Source organism: Lissotriton vulgaris, chromosome 1_1 (assembly GCF_964263255.1).
Source record: "Lissotriton vulgaris chromosome 1_1, aLisVul1.2, whole genome shotgun sequence".
NCBI classification, from domain to species: domain Eukaryota; kingdom Metazoa; phylum Chordata; class Amphibia; order Caudata; family Salamandridae; genus Lissotriton; species Lissotriton vulgaris.
The window spans coordinates 871,154,929-871,174,228 of record NC_141685.1 but is presented as its reverse complement, the minus strand read 5'-3'; the positions used below and the strand labels follow the sequence as shown (position 1 = coordinate 871,174,228).

Here is a 19,300-nt window from a genome sequence, read left to right as displayed (position 1 = left end):
ACCAGTAACTACATTGTGTATTTGTAAACATCAGAAAAACTTGTTTAAGATAAGTAGTCGTAATGTACTATATTTACTGCCTTGTGATTTGATTCCTACTGTTAATAAAAATAATAATTTTAAAAAAGTAACAGAAAAATAAGTGAGGGTTATACAAATTCATCTGCCAAACCCACACAAAGCACAAAATTAGAATAGGTGATGACAGGTGTCAAATATTTATTACATTGGGAAGAATTAGACATACCATAACAATGAGGCAGAGGAATGGATGAATTACTCCAAAGCCATTTTGTGGGGATGGCAACTAAAAACAGGGTCAGAAAGATATTTACAAAAAGAGGGGGGGTTTGGGGAACAATGTAAAAAAACTAAAAACTCCCTAACACTTCAAGACTCTCAAATTTGCATGAGATAATACGGTCACAGGAGAAGGCCCGTGGAGTACAAGCACCCTTATATATCAGTCCTATCAGACAGCACTAAACATTGGTGAAGTTAATTGTGCTGAAATGAATCAGAGATGGATGCTAGCGAATTCACACAGCCAGTTTATGTAGAAACAGGGAGGATACCACACATGGCAAAGCCTGCACTATTTCGTCATTCTGGGAGGAAGCCACGCCAGTCTGGCCTGGAGGCTCTAGAAATGGGCAGCATGTTGCATTACAGCCCATTCCTGTAGAAGCCAATATAATGACTGCCGAGCCTACACAATCTCACAGCAGGTTCTCCATTTCTTTCATGAAAGCTTCATACATGTCGTCCTTCGTGGGCATGGGGGTTCCAGCCTTGGGAGCGGCCTTGGGTGCAGGAGCTACAGGCTCTTCTGGCTTCTTCTGTGGAGTGATACCCTTGTTCTCCCGCCGCACCCGCAGAGCAGTGGGCACAAAGCGAGTGACTTCGGCCTTGGGATTGTTGATTTGGGGCTTGGCGCTGATGGTGGCAGTGGCCTGCTTTTCGATGGTGGCGCTGCTGCTCACTGCACTGGTCCCTGTGCTTCCACTTTCTTCCTTACTGGGGCGCTGGATCAAGCTAGGGGGAGCACTCAGCACGCTTGAAGTGGCAACCCCAGGGGTGGGCAAGGCTGGGGCAGGGAAGAGCCCTGGGGGGCCAGGACCAAGTGGGGGAGCCAATGGAGGCCGCATCATGCCTGGACGAGGAGGAGGAATACCTGCAAGTGGGTAACAGGAGAGGGAGAGAAAACACAAGAGTATCAAACACAATGCAGGATCCAATGGCACACACTTCACAGCTATGGGCAGTTATCTGGACTCCGCCTGTTCCTTAAGATTACACACTTCAGGGGTTCCACACACAATAGAGCAATTCTTCAGGTTACACAGACTAACCAGTTTAGGTGTTAACAGCAGAACTATCCCTCAAGTTACACAGATCATTTAGGTCTTTAACAGCTAAAGACAGAACTGATGCTATAAAGATCTCAAGAGACTAGCTTAGCAGGGCTACCTAAAGGGTTACAGATAGCCTTACAGCTCAAGAAGCAAATTATACCTCAAGTTACCGAGATCATAGTTATCCAACAGCTTATAGACATCTTGCAGGTTCAGACAGGGAACTTTCCCACTCTAATATACAATATTCTTGAATAGGTGGCACAGCTAGCTCTCAGTTTACATAGATCTCCCAGGTTCAAGTATTGGACAGAAATAGTTTTGCTTCAGGCTACAATGTGTTGCTTGGGCAAGACAACTGTGCTTCAGAGATTCAACAGAAACTATGTGTCTGGTTACCAACAGCTTACAGTTTCAAACAGCAAGAGTTTTTTTCCAGGATATATAGATCTTACAAGGTCCCCATGCTACACAGATTATGTAGGTTACAGCAGCGCCTTACTTTAGTTATACAGATTTTATAGACTCTGATAACCTGTATAATGAGTGAATACAGTTATTTAAAGCTCTTACAAATACAAGAAATACATTTTGAATCACTATATAAAAAGCAAAACCTATACCTGGAGGTGCAGGAGGTGGAAGTCGAGGTGGAGGTCCCCTTGGAGGAGGCCCTGGCGGTAGACCTGGAGGGGGCCCGGGAGGTGGTCCCGGGGGCCGGCCTGGGGGTGGACCTGGAGGCAACAGTCGTGGTGGAGGGCCACGTAGTCCAGGTATTCCCGGAGGTCTAAGAAACGGAGGAGCACCTGAAGAGAAAAAAGCAAAATTAGGCAGAAAGGAGGCACTGAAGGGCAGGGGGCCTGGCTGAGAGGCAGCAGTAAGGGAGTGCAAGCTTACTTTCTAGGATCAATAAAGAAGCAGCTACGGGTCCCACAGGTAGTCTCTGGAGATAGGCATCCAGAGGCTACAAGGCCCTATCATAGGACTCAGAGACAGAAACGAAGGGACACCGACCAATGTTCGCCATTTCTTGGTTAGCAGTACCCAATGCCCAAACATTTTGTGTGTTCTGGAATGAGAGATAGAGTGCTTAAGCAAAGGATAATTAATCATGGGTGGGATCGTGAAGAGGTACTACGCCAGTGACTGAGATTAGAGGAGAGTGAGGAGGTGAGACACTACATTAATGACCTGTCCCATGGGCTACGCCAACAGATGGAGATCTCTCCCCAGAGACGGAAGTCAACAACCAACCGCATGACAAAGGTGCACATGGCACCACTCAAACACTGAGCTATCGCAGACCATCATCATCATTGTTTTGTTACCTGGGGGAGGACCAGGGGGAAGGCCGCTCGGTGGTCCTGGGGGACGGAGAGGAGGTGCTGGTGGGATGCCCAATGGTGGAGGTGCATGCAATCGTGGCATCTGCATCTGTGATGGGTGTGGATGCTGGGCTTGTGGAGCAGTTGCTACAGCTGGGGCAGGAGTGGTGGCTGGAGCCGGGGCTGGAGTCTGTGTAGTAGCTGGAGCCTGGGTAGCAGCAGCTGCTGGGGCAGACTGGGGACGAGTCTCCTCTATGTGACGTGGGGCTTCTTCAGACTCTGACTCGTCGCTGTCATCAGAATCATCATCGTCATCATCATCTGAATATTCATCCATGTCCTGGTCATCATCATCTTCCTGGAGCTCCTGTCCTGCAGAGAGGGATAGAGAGGAAGAAATATGAGACAAGGATTTACAGGGCAAAGAGGGAGACACAAGGGGAATCCAAGGGACAAAGCGGTACAGGGTACCCAGGAGGCGAGTGAGGAACATGAAAGGGGGAACAAGGCGTTAAAGGCAGATTTCTAGAAAGGGGACTGGCATGAAGAGAAACTGGACAAGGAAGGAAAGGAGACAGGGAGATAGGAAATAGGGAATGCACAAGGGCAAGATGGTGGCAGGAAGGCAGAGAGCAGACAGAAGGGAAAGGTGCAGGAGAAGTTAAAAAGGAACAAGGGCAACAGATGCAGAGACAAAGCAAAAGGGAAATAAGCGTGTGCAGACAAGCAGAGGAAGGTTACAGATTAAGGGGATGGCAGAGGAAAGGCTTTGAAAGGGACAGTGGGAATTGGTTAGAGGTCTATGGTGCAAGGGTGGGGCTAAATGGCACAGTGAAAGGGGTGCAGGACCGAGGGAAGCAGGGAATTAGAAGGAAGCTATCAAAGGGGACAGGGTTGGATGAAAAAGAAAGCCAATAAAGAATAAAGAGGAAAACAAAATGGGAAAAAGTGAGAAGAACAGGATAGAATATCTGGACAGAGGTAAGAGCAGGTAGATACCAAGAAGGTGGAGAAAAAAGATAAAAATGGGAGGTAAAGAAATGAGACAAAGTATGTAAGAGGAAGCAGGCAACACAATGAGAAAAGGAAAAGAGGAAAAAGAAAGGATGGTAGAAAATGCTAGTGAGGTTGGAGAAGTGACAGTGGACCATTGGTGAAAAGATACAGAAGAGGTAAGAGCTGCATAAGAGGGAGAGAGAGAAGAAAGTTCAGGGAAGAGATAGAAATGGGACGAGAGAAGTGGAAATATGGAGAAGAGCTGGAATGTAGGGAAGAGCGAGAGAGGTGAAGGGTGAGCAAAGATAGAAAGGGAGAGAAAGAGGGATGGGTGGAAGAAATGGAAAAACTGACTGATGAGACTGGTAAGAGGGAGAGAGGTGAAGAGGAGAAGAAGAGAGCCAGGGGCTAGATATATCCGAGTTGAACATAAAATGTAAGAGTCAGGAGAGGTGAGAAGCTGTTCACAGATATGTTTCAGCAGTTTCTGTTTTACCTGCCATCCTCAACATCATTGCCTGCAGTGGGGTTAGCTCTTTCACTTTCTTCTTCTTCTTCTGAGACTTCTCTGCAGACTCATTGAAGCGAACACTAAGACCTGTTGTGAATGACAAAAGGCACAGACTAAGACCTTGATCAAGACATGTACTGAAGGGGGTCTGGTAGGCCGCAACTGAAGGCACCAAGCAGCATGGGATAAATCCCGTATATATCTATTCCAAATGCACAAGTACCCTCGGGAAACTGACCTCAGAAGAGGTCTATTAGGAAAAAGGAGTTAAATGTGAATTGCATCCAGGGAACCTTCTCTCAAGGACAAGCAGGAGGATACATTTGTATAGAAGACTGAGGTTCAGCTCAGATATCTCAGTGTACCGTCCTTTTTCCTACTGTGATTGTAAGCACATGATCTCTCTCTCCAAAAGCTGGCAAGAGAGACTCTCTTGGCATCTTCCAGGGATTTCAGGAAATAAACACTAATGACCCCCTCCCCTCCCAATATCGGGATGGCCTCTTACACCTTTGTATACAACAAGGAGTTTTTGCACCAAATTTATAATTTTGAGCTCTTGTTACAAGCCTTGTAATGCTTTTTCAGAACAGCTCCCCAGTTAATTCCTTTAAATCAACCCGGAGTCCATACATAACAAAGGCATTTGTCAGGGCTGAGCCACATGACCACCATTATGGGATATCTGACAAATCAGAAGAAATGGAAGTATTCACTGTGCTCCTACTAGGTGTGTTCTAACCAGGAATAATAGAGAACTGCGACAAGTGTTAAAACTGCCCAAATGCTTTTTTAATCTCACACACAAAGTTATTATTTTTACTAACTTGAGTAACATGACAGAAGATACCTTTTATGTTGTAATACATTTTAAATTAAACAATTTGCACACAAAAAAGCACCAGCTGTGGCTCATGCTCTCTCTCTTTGCCTTTTACTCACTACTTATTGACAATGTCTCTGCCCACCAGTGGTTGGCCACAGGCTGCTTTGACAACCAGACCAAAAACATATCATATTACTACACTTTCTTAAAGTACAGTAGAGCTGTGTTACCTGGGAGAGAATGTCAGTTTCCATAGAAGAAGATTAAACAAAAAAAATCTCAATAGTTAATTCCTTTCCAGTGCCTCTAAAAAGATGAAACATGCTCAATCTTTCGTAGAATGCATGCGCAGTTCTGTGCAGTGCGGGTGTAACTGGAGAGCAGCGAGAGTGCAGTGGATATCATATATATATATATATATATATATATATATATATATATATATATATATATATATATATATATATGGGCTTTGTTATTTATGCTGTTGACACAGTGTAGCCAATAAATCTGCTTCTTTTACGGATATACAATTCTGAATGTAAGTACAAGGAACACACATTTTCAAGGTTACTAGGACTGGCTTGTCCTATCAAATTTGATTTCTTAAAGACAAGTCTCCACTGGTGGTGAACCAAAGCCATCCTTAGAAATAATGCTGCAAGTTTTCAAGCCCATTTCTAAGGAACTTCCAGTTAATAACTCAAGATTCTTTGATTGGCATTTTCTGGCACAGATTTATACGAAGCCAAGACATCACTTATTTCAGATGAGAGGAAGAAAGACTCCCTGAATAGTAAAGTAGAAGAATTACTTGAAAGAAAACTAAATGGAAACAGCTGTACAATAGGGTAACAGATGGTCATGGTAGGAAGGTATGATGATGCAAACAAACATTAGGAAAGTAAACAAGCATTGGCAAATCTAATAAGTCTGGCCTTGGCAGTCTAGCTCAATCTTTTTTTAAACATTTGTAATTGGAGGGATAAGGCTAGCCAAGATGGCCACCTAAACACGCCTTTAGGGAGCTCCTACTCGATAATCCTGGTTAACGCCTGATGCCCTGGTAATAATCTGGGCCACAGCTGCATGTCAATGCCCCCCTGAAAAAACTTGCTGGACCCAGGGAGCAAATTGGGCCTTTGACATTTTCTGATTGCTGGCTGTGCAATGGGTGCGGGATGCAGCCTGTGCGCAGTCGGGTCGAAAAACTCCTGCCACTAACAGCTGTTTGGGGCAAACTGATTGTGGTGGGGGTGATTAGGGCCCCATGAGGAAGATGTCGCGCCTGCAGCGTGAGACTCTTGGGGCAGGCAGTGTGGTCGGAGGACTGGTGGGGGCATACTTCACAGGGGGTGGCTGCGGTGATATTGGCAGCCTGCTCAGACGGATTTATGGCGCCAACTTGGCTCATCGGCTGCCGAATGCCTCACAATGCATCAGCTGTGGCCCCCGTCTAACACTGTACATCTGTGCCCCATTCCGATCAGCTAGCCTGAGCCTTGGGCAGCCGTGTGGGAAAGGGCAGTTTGGAGTGGGCCAGGCGGGCTGTGTTGGCGGCAATCACAGTTTGATGGAGGAGGCTGAGAGCAGCTTGCACTCACCTTGAATGCCATGGTGTGGTCCATAAAGAGGCAGCGCTTTGGGAGAGAAGTAAAGATGCACCAGACTTACATTACGATAGGACAGCAGCCCAGGTCAGTGGATGCGGTCCCGGTCACATTGAAGACCCAGTTTGAGTAGGTCCTCCCTAGGGGTGACAGTTGCCGGGGTGCCTCAATGGATAACTGGCTGTGACAGGACTGGCATGGAGCTGGACTAGGCTGACCCACCATCACCCTGAGGTACACTATAGAGTGCCAGGGGACTTGGATATTGGCAACCAGACTTTTAATTGTTCCATGGACCCCCTCAGATGGGCGTACTTGGTCAAAGGGCACACCGTTGATGGGCTAGAAGATGTGAATTGGGTGTGCACTCCCACACAGTTAAGGAACTGCAGGAGTTGAGAGGACCGAGCGTCCAGATGCAATGAGTTTTGTGAACTTGTAAGCATTGTTGGTATGGGAAGGGTTATGTTCGAATCAGGTCTTATTGGGGTTTTGTGTTGAGCTATTTCCATTATGTCAAAGGGGAGACATTAGAATTATTCCAGCAAGGGTTAATTCACAATGTGTGCCGCAGGGGTATTTAAGCTCCTTACTTGGAATGTGCAGGGACCAGGTTTCTATTAAAAATGATACAGGTGGAGGAGCTTCGCGGGCGACCAAGATGGCCGCGTAAGCTCGGAGCTCCGTGGACCGTCCGACCCACCGCAACTATCCTGCCTGAAATCCTGGTCCACGTTGGTGGAATTGTAATGCTGGTGGCCTACTGAGGTGGGGACTGCAATCGGCTTCCGAATCGGTGGATCCTGAGCAAAGTTACGTCGAGCTGAACTCCGCTCCGTGACGGTGCCATTGTCCCTCCGGACTTCGTCACTTCGCACGATCGGACTGCGTACTGCCCGCCTGCCGCCTTCGTTGGTGAAGTAACTGTGCTCCTGCTTGAGCCTTCGGCACCCTGGTCTTGCCTTCTTGATCCGTCTGCCTCTCGGCTGTGGACCCAGATCTGTTGCCACCTCGCCTTTGTTCTCACGTACCCATCATGGCGGGCAGAGGTGATCCGGACAGGGCATCGAATAAAGGTGGTCGGGGCAAGTCGCAAACACAGAACAATCGCATGGAGCGATACGTGAACCTCAAGTCGCCACCTACATCTGGGGCCGTCTCTAAAGGGACCCCGTCGACTAGCCCGCCGGATGGATCGGACCCCACCCTCGTGGACATCATGGGTGCCATTACTAGCCTCCGTGCCGACATGCAGCAGCAGCACGAGACCCTGACTCATAAAGTGGACTCCATGGCTGTTGATATCACCCTCATTAGGGCCGACTTGGGCAAGACCAACGAGCGTGTGAAGGCTCTCGACATCAAGACCGCCAGCCTAACCTCGGACGTTTCCGAGCTACAGACTGAGGTCCGCAACCTGCGGACGACCGCTGATCTATTCTCAAGGCGGCTGGAGGACTTTGAGGGGCGAGCCAGGCGGCAGAACGTCCGCATAGTAGGGGTACCGGAGGGATCCGAGAATGACGCAGCTGACCTATTTGTGGAGGACTTGGTTAAGACTCATTTGGCGCCCTCTGGACTGAGTAATTTTTTCTCAGTGGAGCGTGCCCACCGTGTACCGGGGGGCCCGCCGAAAACTGGAGCGTCGCCGCGACCGATTGTGGCGCGCCTCCTCAACTTCAGAGACCGAGACGCGATCCTCCAAGCATCCAGATCGCATGGACCACTTCACTACCAAAATGCGGAGGTGCACTTTTATCCGGACTTCACCAGGATGGTGCAGCGTCAGCGCCTGAGCTACTTGGGGGTGAAGAGACGCCTCAGAGACTTGGGTCTCAAGTACTCCATGATGTTCCCTGCGAAACTCCGTGTTGAACACAAGGGACGTGCCCTCTTTTTTGACTATCCTGAAAATGTCAGTGAATGGCTGGACACTGTTTCGCCTGCGCGTGACGAGCAAGAGGATGAAGTTGGAGGCGCCTCGGGCGGAGCGGAGCGGCGAGACTGAACTAGGAGCTGATGCTACCCCCGCCTCGAATGACCGCCGGACTGGTGTTTTGTTACTTAATGATCTCTCCTTCATTTACATGGTGGGCGGCGGGACGATTTCGCGGGGATTCCTTACTCCTCTGGGTCTTTCGTAGAGTAGTTAATGGGGCGACAGGCACACTGCTGGTTGGGGGGGCTTTTTAGTCTATTGCAGGGGTGCAGGGTGGGGGGTTTGTTGGGTACAGTTATTCTGTGTGTTGTTTTTTCCTTTCTTTCTCTTGTGTGGCAATGGGACATTGGTGCTCCTGAACTGTTTCTGATGCGGGTGTCTTTGGGCATTGGGTGGGGCGGGCAGTGGGGGGATGGGGGGTAGGATGTTAAGGATTCTCAGTTAGAATGTTAACGGGTTGGGTGACCGAATCAAGAGAGGGGTGGTGATACAACTGATTAAACGGCACATGCCAGATATTCAGGAGACGCACTTGGTGGGCAACGCTTGTAAAGCTCTGAATCGTAAGGGTTACAAAATGGTGGCACACTCGGGGTTCTCTTCCGGCTCCCGGGGGGCGGGCATCCTCGTGTGCGCGTCCCTTCCCCTGGAGATAGAGACCACCTTGATTGATGACAGGGGGCGGTACGCCGCCGTGGCTGGTAGATGGGAAGGGCGTTCCCTCACGTTGTTTTCTGTGTATGTCCCCCCGGGGCTCCAATCTAGTACCTTTCAGGACCTTAGTGGTGCCATCTGGTCTATGCCGGCTGGTCGTTTGATAGTGGGGGGTGACTTTAATTCAGTTTGCTCCGGTCTGCTTGATCGCCAACCGCCCCGCGACCTACGTGGCCCGCAGATGTGGCTGCTATCCTTTCTCGAGTCCATGGGGCTGGTGGACGGGTGGCGACTTCTGCATCCCACGCTCCGTCAATTTTCCTTCCTATCGGGAGCACACGGGAGTCTCTCGCATCGACTATGTCCTCACATTGGCTTCGGACGCACTGGCCGTTTCCGAAGCCCGCTTTCTGGCGCAGGGTATTTCTGATCACTCCCCGTTATGGGTCTCCTTTGACTTTGGAGTGGTCCTGTCGGAACGACCGGTCAATCCGTGGTATTTCCGGAATTTCAAAACCCGCTCCCTCCTGGCTAAGGCCATTGATCTTTACTTCTCCGAGAACGTGGGCTCGGTGAGGTCGGCCGTTACACTCTGGGAAGCCTTCAAGACGGTGCTCCGTGGCGAGGCCCAGGCGCTCATCGCTGAGACCCGCCGGACGAGGGATTCTGACATGCTGGTGGTCGAGCAGGAAGTACTGCGACTCGAGGCCCAGCTGGGGCCCGAGCCGGACCCCTCTGTCCTCCATACCCTCTCGCTGAAACAAGCGGAGTACCATGCCTTGGCTACTAATGCCGCCCTCGCCCTGGCCAAGGAACAGCGAGGCCGAATCTACGACGTGGGCGATAAGGCCGGGAAGTTGCTGGCTTGGTTAGACAGAAGGGAGATGGCCAGCCGTGTGGTACCCGAACTCCTCGGGGATGACGGTGTGGTCCTTACGGATCCTAGTGCTATCGTTGACTCATTCGCTGGCTACTTTCAGGGGGTCTATGAGTCTGCCTCAGACTTTTCGGAGGCGGACTCATCGGCCTTCCTCTCGGATATTGACCTACCCTGCCTTTCCGAGGAAGAGAGAGCGGACCTGGATAGAGACATCACCGCTGACGAGATTGACCTTGCGATCCGCTCCCTACGGACCGGAAAGGCCTCCGGGTTTAACGGCATACCGGTGGAACTGTATAAAATCCGCTCGGACGCGATCTCCCCGCACCTTCGTAAAATGTTCTTGGAGTCCTTTGAGAGAGGCCGTCTCCCCCTGGATCAACGACTAGCTACCATCGTGGTCACCCACAAGGAGGGTAAGCCACGGAACGTCTGTCGATCGTACCGTCCTATCTCTCTCCTTAACGTGGAGCCCAAGGTCCTCGCCAAGCTGCTCGCCAACCGCTTGATTGGCGTCATTAGCGACCTCATGCACCCCGACCAGTCGGGATTCATCCCCCACCGAAACACTGCCCTCAATTTGCGTCGCCTCCATGGTGTCATGGCCAGGGCCCACACTCTCGAAGAGCCGGCTGTCCTGGCGTCTCTCGACGCCACTATGGCCTTCGACTCGCTCGAGTGGCCATACCTCTGGGCAGTGCTGACCAAACTCGAGTTCGGGCCGGTCTTTGTGAGCTGGGTGAAGCTCTTGTATGCGGACCCGATGGCTAATGTTACGGTCAACGGTCGCCTGTCGGCGCCATTCCCCCTACGTCGGGGTACTAGACAGGGTTGCCCCCTGTCGCCCCTTCTGTTTGCCTTGGCCCTTGAACCGCTTGCAGCTTTACTGCGTGCGCATCCTGACCTGCGAGGCATTACATGGGCCCCTGGCTTCGAAGACAGGGTCTCCCTGTACGCCAATGATATCCTGCTCTATCTGACTTCCCCCTGCAGGTCCCTCATTGTGGCCTGTGATGTGATCAGACTTTTCGGGCGGTACTCTGGCCTGATTATCAACTGGGCCAAGTCCTCCCTATATGTCCTCAAGGGGGATACTCCACGCCTCCCCAGAGGCTGCAGGATTCAGATTGCCACGCGCGGCTTCAAGTACCTGGGCATCTACATCTCTGGTAATCCCAAGTTGAGGCATGACAAAAATCTACTCCCTCCTCTTCAGCGGTTACGGCGTGATGTGGACAGCTGGCGTAAACTGCCGCTCTCCCTTCTTGGCCGTGCCGCTCTATTCAAGATGATGGCCCTGCCCAGGTTCCTATACGCGCTACAAAACGCTCAGGACCCGGTCCCGGCGCGCTACTTTCGTGATCTTGAAGGCCTTCTCCGGACCCTCCTCTGGGAGGGTCGGCCCCGCGTTGCCTTTCTCAAACTCACACTCCCCTGGTACGACGGGGGCATCGCCCTCCCAGATGTGCGCCGTTATTATTGGTCTTCGCAACTAGCTGCCCTCAACCACGGCTTCTATGGCCCAGTAGGGAGCCCCGGCTATGCCATGGATAGATGGCTGATGGGCGATGGTAACTATTATCGGGCCCTATACTCGAAGTCTTTTGACCGACGGTTGACGGGCCCCACCCGTACGGCGGTCCGCACTTGGCGGGCGGTTAATAAGGCACAAGGGTGGCAGGGCAGACTCACGAGGTTCACTCCCCTCTTTGAATCCGACATCCCGGGTAGACTATGGCACACCAAGGGCTTTGATAAGTGGGACCTTATCGGCATCAGCAGGGTTGATGATATGCTTTCCAAGGGATCAATTAAGACCTTCCCCCAGTTACAAACCGAATACCAGCTGGGCGCGACGGAGTTTTTTCGCTACGCCCAACTGCGACACGCGCTGCTTTCGGCCTCCCCGCCGGACGGCGTCATTCCCGAGAGTTCCCCTCTGGAAGACAGGATACTGGATGGGCACATACCGGACAGCGCAATCTCCCTCTCGTATAAAAAATTAATCAATGTGCGCACGGACCTCCTCCTTAGTTTGAGAGACCAGTGGGTGGCGGATGGCCTTGAATTGGACGATGAGGATTGGCAGAGCGCAGTTTCCTCCCCTAAGGAGGTTGCCATTTCTTCCCGTCTTCGCCTCGTGCAATTTAAGATTCTGCACCGGGTGTATATGACAGGACCCCGATTGATGCACATGGGTTTCTCGCCTGACGGTCTCTGTCGTAGGGGCTGTGGAGCTCTTGCCACTTTCTTGCACATCCTTTGGGACTGCCCGGTGATCGCCTCCTACTGGAGAAGAGTGCACCGCGTTATGGAGGAGGTGACTGGCGTGGCTGCTCACGCTGAGGCCCGTCGATGCCTTCTGAACGTATGGGAGCCTTCCGATCACAATGTTGCGCAGACTAGGTGGGTTACCCTTGGGAACATGGTAGCTAAGAGGGACATAGCCCAGAGGTGGGGTGCGTCCGAGGCCCCCCTGCTGGTACAGTGGAAGGCCAACATGGACTGGTGCATGTTCAGGGAGAAGACGGTCTATGTGGCCAGAGGGAGACCTCGAACTTGGACTAAAATTTGGGGAGCATGGAATGAGTACAGGGGAGATGTGTGCTTACCGCCTGAATCAATCAGCCAGCATGATAATGTGTCTCCCTAGCCTGCGACACCAACTGAGCTCTATTGTACTGTATTCTCCTGTTACCTTCCCCCTCCCTCCTCCTTCGCATTCTGCAATCTATCCTTGATGCACGTTTCCCTGCCTTTTTCCCCTACCCGTCCCATACACCCAGCGTCACACTATTCACATTGCCACTTTCGCGCCCGCGGGCGCCTTGTTGTTGTATTCCTCTTAATATAAAATCAACCTTCGACGACTATGTCCTAATTGTTTGACACTATTTCTCTCCTGTTATTCCTGCTGCCTTGCCTCCGGGATGTCAGGCTGAAAAGCTGTGTGTTCTGATTTCAATAAAGGTTTTCAAAAATTAAAAAAAAAAATAAAAAAAAAATGATACAGGGTGCACTCCTGCAATAAGAGACGCAAAATGGATATTGCATGTTTGCAGGAGTCTCACCTTTCAGGCGGAGAAGCGACCAAGCAGGGCAAAAAGTGGAGGGTCCAGGTGTACAGTGCTAATTATTCCACCTTCTCCCACGGGGTACTCATCTGGATAGTTCTAGTTCCAGGGGTTCCCTACACACTGACTTACATGGATGCAGATATGGATAGGGCAATACATACAGATTCAGGGCAGACTTGCGGGGGAGGAGGTGATACTATTAAATACCTATGGGCCCAATATAGGCGACTAGGCCTTCTACTCAAAGGTGCGGGACAGTATCTCACCTGTGCTCGGGTACTGTGGACAGGGGACTTTAATTGCCTGACAGATGGGTCGCTAGATAGGCATCCACAGCGTCAGCACGCTAAATATAAAATGACTGTCTCTAAAATGTCTCTGTGATGTCTGAAGAGATCAACATCCCTCTGCCACGGACTTATCTTGCACCTCCCCGACGCACTGTACTTATAGCAGGCTAGACCTGATTCTTATGACCGCCTCGTTGGGCCAGACGTTATTGAGGTGGGCCAGACGTTATTGAGGTGGGCCAGACGTTATTGAGGTGGGCCAGACGTTATTGAGGTGGGCCAGACGTTATTGAGGTGGGCCAGACGTTATTGAGGTGGGCCAGACGTTATTGAGGTGGCCCAGACGTTATTGAGGTGGCCCAGACATTATTGAGGTGGCCCAGACATTATCGAGGTGCCACATCCCTTTCGCTATTTGTCATATCATATCAGTCTGCTGTGAATTTGATTGGGCAGGGTACGGAGATGGTCTTGCAGGATCCCGAAGGTAGAGAAATCCTGTCTGACACAGACTTCTTTGAGCTCAATGGGTCTATGACGCAATCCGATGCAACAAAATCGGAGGCCATGGGTGCTCAGGGGACGTTGTATCTGCTTATTTTGCGGGGTGCAGGCCCCCTACAGTCGGGGCTTCTCCAGAGGTAATATAAACGTGCATGGGCTCGGCAGAGGGTGGAGATGGGCGGCAGGAGGAGTTGCATCTCCTGCTATCAGACTAAGACGTTTGGGATAAGCGGGAAAGGTATACGCTCAAAACGTGCCTCCAACTTCTCCTTCGGGAAGGAGAAAGAACCGGGCACTTCCTTGCCTGTATTATTTGGAGGGACACTCCTTAACTGGTTAACTTACACCTCTGTTTTCCACATGGCAGTGAGGTTTATACTTATAGGGGTATAGTGGACACCTTCAAAACATACTTTGAACAGGCCTATCAAGACCCGCTCCGTCCTTGAGCGTGTCTGTTAAAACAGTTTTAGCATCCTTGCTGCTACCGTGACTGGGAGACCCAGGACTCGTGACTTGGAGGTGGTCGTCAGTTTGGAGAAAGTTTGCGCGGCGTTAGGCAACTACCGCCCAGGCAAAACGCTGGGATGTGATTAAGTCTGGGCCGAATTTTACCAGACATTACTCACCCAACATCTTTTGGAAGTATACTTGTAGGCTAGGCAGAGGGGACTATTTCCTCCATCTATGAAAGAAAGCTGCATTATAATGCTGCTGAAGCCCGGAGCGGACCCATTAGATCACTTGGTCTATAGGCCTCTCACTACGATTAATACAGACACTAGAATACTTTGTAAAATGCTAGCCCTCAGACTATGCCCGGCCATCACTGCCTAATACACAAAGATCAATGTGGATTCATGCCTGGCTGCAGTACATCCATGAATCTGCATCATGTGATGCATGAAGTGCATGAAGTGGAAGGTTGGGATGGAGAACTGCCATTGGTGTCAATAGACATAGCTAAAGCCTACGATACAGTTAAATGAGTTTATCTTATGCAGGTGTTGGAAACTATAGGGTTCAGAGCCCAATTTTGTGCATGGGTACGATTACTATATATGTAGCCCACAGCCAAGGTGAGGGTGGAAGGGCAATGCTCTAGCCTGTGGAAGTAGGTAGGTGCACACGCTAGGGATGTCCATTGTCCCCACTCTTATGTGCGGTAGCATTGGAGCCCATGCAGTCAAGATCCACAGAATATGTCAGAGTAGGAGAGTAGGGGATTGGGATGAGAAGCAACCGCGGGCCGTGCAGGTAAGAGCAGAAGGGTAGAGTGGCTGGGGATTTCGACAGACGAACATGAGGAAAAATTAAATAATTCATTTTCACTTGTCTTTGTCTGTAGAAATTCACACACACACGACCCCGCCGCTGTTACCTTCACAGGCCCCAGCTGGTGGGAAGTACCATCCACTTAGTGTTCCTATATGTGGACGACACTTGTTTACCTCTCCTCTATTCAGCAGTCTCTACCCATCCTGTTGTCAAACTTAATAGCTTTTGGGTAACTATCAGGACTCTGCCTTAATCACGGAAAGTTCCTAATTTTCCCGCAGGATCCTCTGGCTAACGGCAGAGCTACCTTCGTTGGGAGTCTGACTCATTCAGATATCTGGGAGTGGTCATAGCACATACCCCCACAAATGCGTAAGCATAACAAAGATGATTGAGGGCCTAAGCTCATCAGTGCAATTCTGAAATTCCCTCCCACTTCTGTTAGGAGTCATGTGGTGGTTGCAATGACTGTGTATCTGCCTTGTTGTCTGCATGCTGTTCAGCATTCTTTTGACTTACTGCTCCATGATGTCTTTCGTATGCTGCATTCTTTCCTCACATCGCTGATGTGGACGATGGGTTAGAAGCGGCAGACCCAGAAGCAGAGGTCGCCCCGGGACCAGGGTTCAATTCCCGACGCAGCAGGGTTATGGGCCAATGTCAGCGGGCTCGAAAAATCTTGCCTTCGGTGTCACTCTAACCATGGGTCCCACTCGGCAACTCTGGGCAATAACTTGCTTAAACTACACAAACGGCCCCATCAACGCCGGGGATGCCTGGCTTCACCTTGGGGGTGCCCAGTAGGGACCACCTCACAGGGAAAGCCAGGACGGGTTCCCCAGCGTTATACAGCGCCAGGAAACCTACGGGTAACAGTGCGCTTTACAAGCTCAAATACATTTACATTTAGGGTCCACATGTCACTTCCGTTGTAAGGGGGAGGCCGAGCAGTATCTGATATAGAGCAATATTACAACATGTGACTCTTTTTTAGTGTAGAGGGCACATGGGAGACAGTTCTCTATGTCAGCAATTGCTGGTGGGGGTAGGGACGTTGAATATGTCCCATATTTAGTCAGATATATTGCTTCACTGGGGGAGCGTGCTGTTAAAAGTGCTCTTGGCAGGGCCCCTATTTGCTCGAGATTTGGTTTTCTAGGATCTCCTGCACTTTACAGGACTAGGGGCTACTGTGGACTTGACCGCCTGAAGGGCGGGTGGTTGTGAGTTCCTGGGAGATCTGTTTCCTGAGGAGTTCACATACTTCGAAGCTGTGTGGGAATTCTTCCACTTAGGTTAAGGCCAATTTTTACAACATGCGAGTATTGCAGCTATAGTGCAGGACATATGGATCATTTCCTGTGCCCCCAGTTACCTCTCTTATTTTTCTATGCTCATTAGATCTAGGAAGGAGCAGCCACTTGATATCCCATCGTTATAAAGCACTGACAGTACAAGGTGCCTGGGAGAGGGAACAAGGGGTTCCATTTGAGGATCCCCATTGGCAAAGGATGTGTGCACTGGTGAAGACTGTTTTGAGTAATGGCAGTTTCAAACTTCTGCATTTAAGCTTCCTTCATCGTACATATGTCACACCAGTGCTAATGCACAGAATAGATCCGGGTAAAGCGGATTTATGCTACAGATGTAGTCACCGGCAGCCTCAGTCTTGCACTTAGTATGGGAATGTGTTGATGTGTATGACTACTGGAGTAATTTATTGACTTGCGTGAGGTTGGTGATGCAGTTCCCTGTGAGATGGACAATGCTGCCCTTTTGTTGGTCGACATCCGAAGGCAGAAGAGTCCCAAAATGGACATTAGGTTCATGCATTTCCTGTTATTATTGGCCAAGAGATGGGTTACAAACACATGAATGACTTAGTCTGGAAAAATGGGTGGCTGATGTGGTTGAATGGGCAGTGGCTCAGGAGGTATGCCTGAAGAGTTGCCGGTAGGACGAAAAGGCATAGGAGGACATTGAAGTGGGGCTGGGACTTCTGGAGAGGTCCATGAATCTAGAAGGGGTACAGTCTTCTCCTCATTGGGTGATGGAGGGGCACTGGCCTCAGATGAGGTATAAACTGGGAGTGTATCAATGTATGAGCAGCGACAAATTACGTGGGGGGCAGATTGGTCTGTTACAGGATTGTGAAAATGTATGTTGTGCAGATTATCATTGTAATGTTAAATTGATCCTACTGTACGATGTATATCTTACTTATGAAGTGGTGGATTGTGGCAAGATGTTGGGTGCCGGTTAGAACCAGTTTGTGGTTTGCTCTGGACTGGGACGTGGACCGAGTAATTACCACTGCCTTAGAATATTTTAAGCATTCCATGTGAGAAAGTGGCTCTATATATACTAAGGTACAGTGTGGATAGAGTCCCCAATCTACAGAGGTATAACAGAGGTCAAAATCAGATCTGACCTTAGCCTCTAAAGTGGTAGCTTGGTCGAGCAGTAAGGCTGTATCAGAGGACAGTGTAAAGCATGTGTTGTACACACTCTGTCAGCTAAAGGTTGCACACACTCAAGGACTGAACTCTAGGCCAATTGTTTTTATATCAAAAGATATAGTTGTTTTATTTTAGAACCAACAGGTATCATAATATACTTCTCAATATGAGTGACTTTAGGTAATTACTTTGCAGAAAAGCAATAGACTTGGTAGGTACAATAGTTACTGAGGTTGAAATAGGTAACACAATCCTAAACACAATTTAACATTGAGCTCAATGGGTTTTTCTACATAAATGCAGTTGATTACTTTTCTAACTACAGGACTGGATCCTGGATTCAGTCCCGGGACCTAAGCTGTAAACAGTTAAGTAAAAGCGTTTTGGTTACATTTGTAATTTTTAAAGAATATAAATGTATTTTCAAAGTTGACACTTAGAAACTTTTTATATAAAATGAAGAACTATAGCAAGTTTCTGAATTTTAAAGCAATCTATAATCAATTTTAATAGGAAATTCAAGTCACAGGTAAAGTAGGTTCTTGTTACTTTTGTAATCCAGTACTGGACTCCTAGGTTCAGCACTGGGACCTCTACCTAAGACAGGTAAGTATTTACGTTTCAGTAGTCGGTTTTTAAAGAATATTTGTAATTTGCAAAAATCAACACAGACAAAATTTCAGAGAAAAACAGTCAATGGTTTCCTATGGGAAAAATGCAGGTAACTGGTAAGTACAGTTAGGATTACTTGTGTGGTTCAGTACTGAGCTAGAAAGTACAGCACTGGCTTCTCCCCTGATCCCAGGTGAGTATTTTGGAAATCGTTATTCGGCTGATTTTAGAGGAATATTTAAAGTTTCAAAACTCCACACTTAGAAGAAATTTCAGTGAAAACCAGTCAATGGTAGCCCATGGAAGGAAAGTGAGTTATTGGCTTTCAGGAGAGTACTCGACTGGTGACGTTAAGGTTCTGGGCATATACTTAGGGGTCTCCCAGGGTTGGAAAGGTACAGTTGTTACACCCTCAGTGGCACAGGGTCAGCCGGGTGCAGAGAGAGTAGGCCCAATGCAATCCAATGGAGGGAAGGGAGCCTTTGGTTGGTGGCTGCAAACAGGCAGGCCACGCGGCTGTGGGAGCTGAGCTCCTGGTCACTTACTAAGGGCAAATGGGGAAGTAGAGTAGGGTAGTAGTTGCACTTCCACCAGCACTCAGACGGCTGGGTGCTCAATGTTATCCAAAGGGAAAGTTCACAAGTGAACAAAGGCTGCAGGCTCGGGACGGAGATGCTTCCGGTGCGAACACCACTTCGAGAGGTAAGTAGGGATCTGGGAGAAGAGGTAGGTACCCCAAAGGAAGGCACAGGAGACCGTAGGGCGCCGGGTCAGGGGTGTCTTTTGCCATTGGGAAATCTTACCCTCAGCTGGTCCCGGTTGAAGGGGTCCCTGGTTCTGAGGCTGCAGGCATTGTCTGGGTCGTCGAGGAGGGTCTTGGGGCACTGGACTTCGGGTACCAGTCGCAGAGGGAACCTCCTCGTCGTCTTGGTTCACTTGGGCACAGGCCGGGCTTGGCGGGTGCAGAGTGGGCTGGGTTCGTGG

At 49.6% G+C, this 19,300-nt stretch overlaps 1 protein-coding gene across 2 annotated transcripts in view; it reads right to left on the bottom strand.

Moving 5' to 3' along the window:
• Positions 1-202: 202 nt before the first annotated feature.
• Positions 203-19,300, bottom strand: part of WBP11 (WW domain binding protein 11) — a 149,029-nt gene continuing 129,931 nt past the window's right edge. For both annotated transcript variants that reach the window (XM_086958147.1, XM_086958154.1), the window contains exons 9-12: positions 4,173-4,274; positions 2,684-3,052; positions 1,979-2,161; positions 203-1,174 (exon numbers count right to left, since the gene is read on the bottom strand). In XM_086958147.1, coding sequence (XP_086814273.1) covers positions 720-1,174; positions 1,979-2,161; positions 2,684-3,052; positions 4,173-4,274 — 1,109 coding nt within the window. In that variant the 3' untranslated portion in view covers positions 203-719. The remainder of the gene's footprint in view (positions 1,175-1,978; positions 2,162-2,683; positions 3,053-4,172; positions 4,275-19,300) is intronic.